Source organism: Hibiscus syriacus, unplaced genomic scaffold (genome assembly GCF_006381635.1).
Source record: "Hibiscus syriacus cultivar Baekdansim isolate YM2019G1 unplaced genomic scaffold, ASM638163v2 tig00112159_pilon, whole genome shotgun sequence".
Classification (NCBI taxonomy): Eukaryota; Viridiplantae; Streptophyta; class Magnoliopsida; order Malvales; family Malvaceae; genus Hibiscus; species Hibiscus syriacus.
In genome coordinates, this window is record NW_024063263.1 from 209,832 (window position 1) to 217,136 (window position 7,305).

The following is a 7,305-nucleotide window of genomic DNA, read 5'->3' on the forward strand; positions in this document are numbered from 1 at the left end:
AATATTAAGTCCTAACTAAAATTTCACAATAAATCCTTGATTTTTTTCAAACTATTCTAATTAAACCACTTAATTTTAAATTCTTACATTTTGGTCATTGACCCGATGATTGAGATTTTACAATCTCCCCATACTCTTGCTGTCGTACCTTTGCCATACCTTATTTACAAACCTAAAATTACTTGTATCTATGCTATTTTTTGCGCGCTTGATTTTAGTTTTGATGATGAAGTTTGAGTTGAACTAAAATGGTATTTATGATATATGTATAGATATGTTTTTTATGTTTTAGAAAATTAAGTGACTTTTTGGGTATGTTTGTTTCACTGTAAATATTATTCTGGAAAATGAATTGTATTTCTGGACAACATTTTCCATTGTTTGGGTGTTGCAGTGTAAAATATTTTTCGTTGTTTGGCTAATTTTTCTAAAAATAAATTTCGGAATCTGTTTTCTTATTTTATAAAAAATATATTTTACAACATTTTTAATATGAAATGCAATTTTATATTTCTTTAAGTATGTCAAATTAAATGATTCACTAAGAAGTCGTGGCACATGATAATTACATCAGTATGGCTATCTTCCTTGTTTTATGCCAGGCAAGAACTTGAAATGCCGTGGCCAGCTTTACCACAATAGTCTCTTTAAAAAAGCAATTCGTTTCTTACGGTTCAAGAAAACATAAAAATATCGGAGAAAATCGCAATCAATGTCTTCGAAAAAGAATGAATTAGAGTTAATTTACATTTTGGCACCTAAATATATCCTCAAAGTTTAGTTTGGTACCAAAATTAATTTTTCAATTAGGTACGCAAATTTGGTTTTTACCCAAATTAGTACATAAATTTGACTATTATTGGTTTAAGTCAGCATTTGATCTGATTTTTTTTGTTTAAATTAGTTAAATATAGCATTTATTAATTTGAACCAAAAAACTAAATTTAGGTACTATTTTAAACCAAAAAATTAGTTTGAGTACCTTAAAAACAAAGGAAATTACTATCTTCTTCCCCAAACAAACTTGATGAAAATGGCCTCTTGCTTCATGACTGCTCCAAACTAAGTTTTCCACAACAAATTCTCCTTTTTCTTTCTCTCTACTATAAACTGAAATTATAACCTGCAAAAGAGGCTAAATTAAGGGACGGAAACCCTAATTTCACAATGGCGAGACCTAATCAAGAAGCAATCGAGACTTTCATCAGCATCACTGGGGCATCCGAAGCTGTTGCCATTTCGGAACTTGAGGTAGTTTTTTGTTAACTTTTTAATTAGAAAATATTAAGTTCGTTTTGCTTACATTTTTTTTTCTTTTACTTGATATCAAATTGGCTTCTGATTATAGGTTAATAAATGATCGGCTGATTTTTCTTTTTCTCTTTTTTAGTTTTTATTGCCTTAACATGTCGATTTATTTATCTGATCATCGCTTCATTCGTTTATTGAAGATAACTGAATTTTTATTGGATGTAATTGAATTAGGGCTTTAGCCAGTGACTGTAACCAAAGGGTTACTTTAAGGTTCGAATGAAATAAGTTGAAAATTTTCGTTCTTTTTCTTTCAATTAGTTGTTCTATTTGGATGGATGGCTGGACACTAGAAAAGGGGAAAGGCTGAAGTTGTAAATGATTTTGATTTAGAGTTGTATTCTTTTTCATGGCTTCAAAAAAATGTATGCAATGTTGATTGATGATAATGGCCAAGTTGTTTGAACCTCCATTCCTTAGTCATGCTCTTATAAACACAGGCAGCTATAGGTCTGATTGAAAGTGGTTAGAGATTTAGAAGTTTTGAAGCTCATCTGCGTCTTTGGTACACTTTTTGCATCTGAACTCCTGAGTGACCCGATGGTTGAATTGAGGTTTAATTCTGACTGCAGATTCTTAGGTTTTCATTTTGTTGTTTGTGAAGCAATCATCATAGGTTTTCTGAAGACAATTGCTTGAGATTGTTGGAAAATGCTGCTTGTTATCAAATTAACTTCTTGTTGAGTTGCAAAATCTTAGAGTTAGTTTGCATTATTTGCATCTTATCATAAAGTCAAATCATCTATAAGTCTATAACATCTCTTGGTCATCTACTCATTTTTTTTAATTGAAATCAGGAGTATGCTGGCAATCTCAATACAGCTGTAAATGAACATTTCAGCGAAGGAGATAGGTATAAGTCTTTTTTTATGATGTGTAATTATAGGTTTATAGCAATTTTTTTTATATATTTATATTCTTATGTTTCCTGCAAAAGGCCAACATCAACCACAGTTCATGTAGATGACGCCATGGATATAGATAATCAAGTTGAAGTTGTACCAAATGATCCATTGGTTACACATCCAAGGGAGGTGAGAGAGGCACTGATAGAGGTTAAAAATAGCAATGAGCTATCTGGTCCTTCTAGTAATGCTCCTGCCAGTGAGGATGTCTCACAAACCGTACAAGCTCATGGCCCTAATTCCCATGAGACTGTTATAATTAATGAAGTGGTTGAGGATTCAACTGTGCAGCCATTGAGGCCTAGTGCTCCTGCTTTTGACAATTTGCCAGACTATGGCAATGACATTGAAGAACAAATGATTCGAGCTGCCATTGAGGCCTCCAAACAGGATGTCGAGGTGAGTTTTTTTATTTAAAAAGAGAATGCTTCCAGTTTGATACTGTTGTGGTTCTCTTCGGGCTCGTACTTGCTTTAAATGCTTGTTTACGGGTTGCCTTTTCATGTTTGTGCAGGAGTCCAGTGATCCTGGGCCTTGGCATAATATGTCTCATTCAGAGGATGCTATACTTGAAGCAGCAGTTTCAAATTCCTTGAAGGTTTGTTGTACTGTACTTCATTCAGGTCACAGATTGCTACAAGAATCTATTTGTTTTGTCTAACATGTAAAAATTCAGACAGCAGAGCAAGAGAAGGCATTGCTTGAGCAGGGTTCCTCAGCTGGAGCATCAGAAGTAGAAGCTTCTAAACCAGCTGAGCAGCATCTTGTAAACATGACAGCCTCAAGTGGGAGGTACAGTCGTTGTCACTTGTTAAATGATAGGCATTGTTTTATTGTTACGAACCTGTAAGTTTGTATGCCTTAATTCTATATCTGGCTGAATTAATTGATGCAGGTTAATGGAAGGAAGCTTTTCCATTCAAGATGAAGCTGAAAATAGGATTGAGCAGCGTCTAGTTAGGCACGGGTCTAGACAAATATCATCTGGCTCAGGGGAATCTGCAAACGAAGTTGGAGTTGAGGCCAGCCCCCCATCAAGTCCTGGACAACAAGGCATTGGGAGTCTCCCTTTGAGCAGTGGAAATGCGTTCCCTTCTGATGAGGTTTACTCCTTGTATAATATTGCGGAAGCCAAATGAGAATTTATATATATGTTTTATTCCATTTACTTGCCCAAGACTTTCTCTTCTAACTAATGCCTTTCACCTATGTCCTTTATTAAATTAAATTTTGGCTTTTATTCTGTACCGTGTCATAGTGGGGAGGTATCTCTTCCGTGGAACATGATGAGGCAGTCATGCTTGAGGCTGCAATGTTTGGTGGAATACCTGAAAATGGATATCGTTTTCCCTATGCACCTCACCAGTTCATTCGACCCGAGGGCTCCAATCCCTGGCATACCCCTCGTCCTCCATCACCCACTTTGGCTTCTCAACGCCTGATACGGGAACAGCAAGTTAGTTTTTCTTTTTCTCCTTTTTATATGTGCTCTAACTGGAAGTTATATATTTCTAATTTTGGGCCAGAAGTATGGTCTAATAGTTGCCTACATACATGGTGCTTTCAGGATGATGAGTATAATGCAGCATTGCAAGCTGATAGAGAAAAGGAGTTGAAGGCAATTCAAGAAGCTGAGGCTTGCCGTTTAGAGGAGGAAGCCGCTAGAAAAGCTGCCCTTGAAGAAGAACAAAGAAAACAGGTACCTAATTATGATCCAATCATCAGTAAATTGGGTTGAGCTTCTAACAATAAGCTTATTCTCTATATGTTTGATTTTATATTTTTTTAGGGGCGATTAAGATTTTACCAGTAAACTTGTATTGGAAATAAAACAAGCTTGTAAATGAACAAATTGTTGTCAATATTTTTCTTTTCAAGTCATCCCATGGATATCTTTACAGAAGATATACAAATTGCACTCTATTTTTCAGATAATTTAGGGCTTTCTCTACTAGAAAAAAAATAATTCATCTGTTTGTTGATTTTCTTTGCAATCAACGTTAGATCATGCTAACATCCTGCATTTAGGCTTTGATTGAATAGTACTTACTACTGATGTTCAGTTTTGTTGGTCCTGAATTGCATTATTTGTGATTCTTACTTGCAGGAATGTGAGAGGCAATTAGCTGCTAAAGAAGCTTCTTTGCCACGGGAGCCATCATCCAATGAGGAAAATGCTGTAAATCTTCTAGTGCGAATGCCTGATGGCAGTCGTAGGGGCCGTTTATTTCTTAAGTCTGACAGGCTGCAGGTAAATTTCTGAATAAAAGTTCCCTTCTGCCACCTTTCCTTGTGCAGTAGGCTTAAGACTTGACCTGATTTTGTACTGCTTTGCAGTCTCTGTATGACTTCATAGATATTGGAAGAGGAGTCAAGCCTGGCACTTATCGACTGGTAAAATTTAATCCCAAGCTTTTTACCAAGTTCCATATTGTTCTTGGCTTCATGTCAATCTAGATACATGCATGGTTTGTTTTCACTATTTGAGGACAATATTCACCTATGTTGCTCCTACTCTTTTTCTTCTTTTCTGAAAACCCTTTTCATACAAGGATATGAACTTATTCGTTCCATGCCGCGTTTCATAGGGAACCTCAAAGTGGCTCTATTTGATTATATCGACCGAATTGATTATCTTCATGCATAAGGAATTTAGATTCCCTGGTATAAAAGATTTTAAAATCATCATTAACCTCCCTATTTTTCATTTCTATTTTTGGATTATTATGATGATTTTCGAACTTTCCATTTGGTCTTATATCTGCCCTCACACCTGAGTCCGAGACTGCGATACATAGATATTGACTTCTAGCCTTCTTGCAAGGAATATTTCCCATATTATTTTAACCCATTTCAACAGGTGAGACCGTACCCGAGACGTGCTTTCGGCGAAGAGGAGAGCAGTTTGACACTGAATGAACTCGGCTTAACAAACAAACAAGAAGCCCTATTTCTGGAGTTGATCTAATAACATCTTTAACTATTTATATGAATCTTATAGAAAAACAACTAGGCAGGTTTAGTTTCATTGAAATTATGGAGATTTCTTAAGGGTTTCTGTTTGGTTATAGGACATAGATTATCCAAGTAACAGGGTCGAATTTGTCACGAAGCAAATTAGTCGTATGCCATTCGAATTCCAATATTTAATTACATCAATCTTGTCTTCTTTGATACCATCATAGCTTGTTTTACTCTACTGAGAAATAACAAGGAATGAAACAAATCTGTTTTCCTTTTGATGCTATGCATATGTTTGGTTTTATCAGCCATCAAATTCAAACCTTTAAACATGGTATTTTTAATTTAGGGTAAATTCAATTGATTGTCACTAAACTTTTAGGATGTTTTCATTTTAGTCATCAAATTTGCATAAACTTGAATTACAAACACTAAACTTTGTTTTCATTATGTTAATTGTCGTCAACTTTTAAGAGATGATGCGGCCCGTTAAAGTCTTTTTTGTTTAAAGATCTTAATGTTTCAAATCGGAGATCATTTAATGATGAAATTTTCTATGAATGAATTAGTCGTTAGTTAATCTCAATAATGAGAAAGTTTTGTTTGGTAAAAAAATTAATATAATTCGGTTTCAAGTTAATTTGATATTTGATAGAGACTAATCTAAAAAAACTAATTTTGACTGAAATGTAAAGAGATTTGGTGTTTTTGTTAAAAATTTGAATTACAGGAAAAAATATAATAAGAAGATGAATAGTTTAATGATTTTTTTATTCAAAAATATTAAACAGCGACAAAAATGAAATCAAAAGAAAGAACGATGGCTCTGTTTTTTTTAGATTATTTTAAAGTGCAACGTTAGTTATCGTTAATGATTTAGTGATTGAAATAAAAGAAATCTTAACAGAAATATTCCAACGATTTTTTTTATGTTGATGACCTAAGTTAAAGTGTTATAGAAGTTCAATGACTAGTGATATAGTTTACTCTTTTATTTATTTCCAAGATACAAACGATTAATGCTTTGAGACGATAATTTTACAAATTTTGGTCCACTAAAACATGTTGGTGAAATTGTTGTATTTTCATGTCATCTCTTTAGTAATCAGCTTAGTATCATCCTCGTACCCACTATCATGCGCCCTTGTCTTATCATTTGATTAATGACTTCATATTAATATTGTCGTAACCGTCTTTCGGGTGGACCCCGAATTTAGGCTTCGACTTGGATTAAACGAATTGGAGTCGCCACCGATCATTTATTTTAAAATAAATGGGTTGATCGGATATCCTATTTCTTACCTGATCTGCGTCTTTCCAAAGATGTGTCGGATTCGGGAGTCGATTACAGTCAAGGAAGGATTAACACCCATGAACAGCCCTTTCGGTACTACGCAATTTCCAGTTGTCTTAAATTAAGAAAATTGTAATTTAAAATTAAAAGGTAAAAATACGATCCCAATTACTTACCTTAGATAGTTTTAAAGCTGTACCCTTAAGAGAGCCAAGAAACTTGTTAGATAAAAAGGTAAGAAATAAATAAATAAAATTAAAATGAAGAAAAAATAAATTAAATAAAAGATAAGATAAAGAAAGTAAAGATAAAATAGTAAGTAAAATAAATAAATAAATATTAAAAAATATTAAAAAATAAGAAAAAGAAGAAAAAATAAATAAATAAAACAAATAAATAAAATAATAATAAAAAAGTAAAAATAATATATATATATATATAATAAATAAATAAATACATAAAAAATAGTAAATATATATATAAATTAAAAAACATATAATAAAAAATAACATATATATATATATGTAATCTAAAAAAAATAAAAATATATATTAAAGTAAAAAAGAAAATACATAAAATGTAAAAAAAAATTACATGAAAAAAAGAAAAATAACAAAACAATTAAATAAAATGAGCAATAAGAGAAATGTGCGTATAAATAAAGTTAAATAAATAAAATAATAATAATAATTAAAACGTAAATGTAGGGGATTGAATCAAAAGGAAAAAAAAATCGATAGGCAAATTTCGAAGTAAAAAAAAGATTTTGGGGGGAGAATTAAATATTTTAAAACATGAACACGCCTCGGGAGTAGATCTAGGTTCGAAACTTCG

The 7,305-nt window shown here is 32.7% G+C and overlaps 1 protein-coding gene across 3 annotated transcripts; it reads left to right on the plus strand.

Annotated features, from left to right (window-relative positions):
- The first annotated feature begins 1,046 nt into the window (after positions 1–1,046).
- On the plus strand, positions 1,047–5,265 carry LOC120175072 (plant UBX domain-containing protein 8-like). 3 transcript variants are annotated; one of them, XM_039181776.1, is made up of 12 exons: positions 1,049–1,251; positions 1,916–2,011; positions 2,109–2,164; positions 2,229–2,615; positions 2,731–2,814; positions 2,893–3,008; positions 3,112–3,319; positions 3,475–3,672; positions 3,784–3,915; positions 4,324–4,467; positions 4,554–4,610; positions 5,077–5,265. In XM_039181776.1, exons 4-12 carry the CDS (start codon positions 2,283–2,285, stop codon positions 5,182–5,184), a joined length of 1,380 nt encoding a protein of 459 aa, XP_039037707.1. In that variant the 5' UTR covers positions 1,049–1,251; positions 1,916–2,011; positions 2,109–2,164; positions 2,229–2,282; the 3' UTR covers positions 5,185–5,265. The 3 variants fall into 3 exon arrangements, with proteins under 3 accessions (XP_039037705.1, XP_039037707.1, XP_039037706.1); XM_039181775.1 differs by having other exon boundaries at positions 2,249–2,615; XM_039181774.1 differs by lacking the exon at positions 1,916–2,011 and having other exon boundaries at positions 1,047–1,251; positions 2,249–2,615.
- The last annotated feature ends 2,040 nt before the right edge of the window (positions 5,266–7,305 follow it).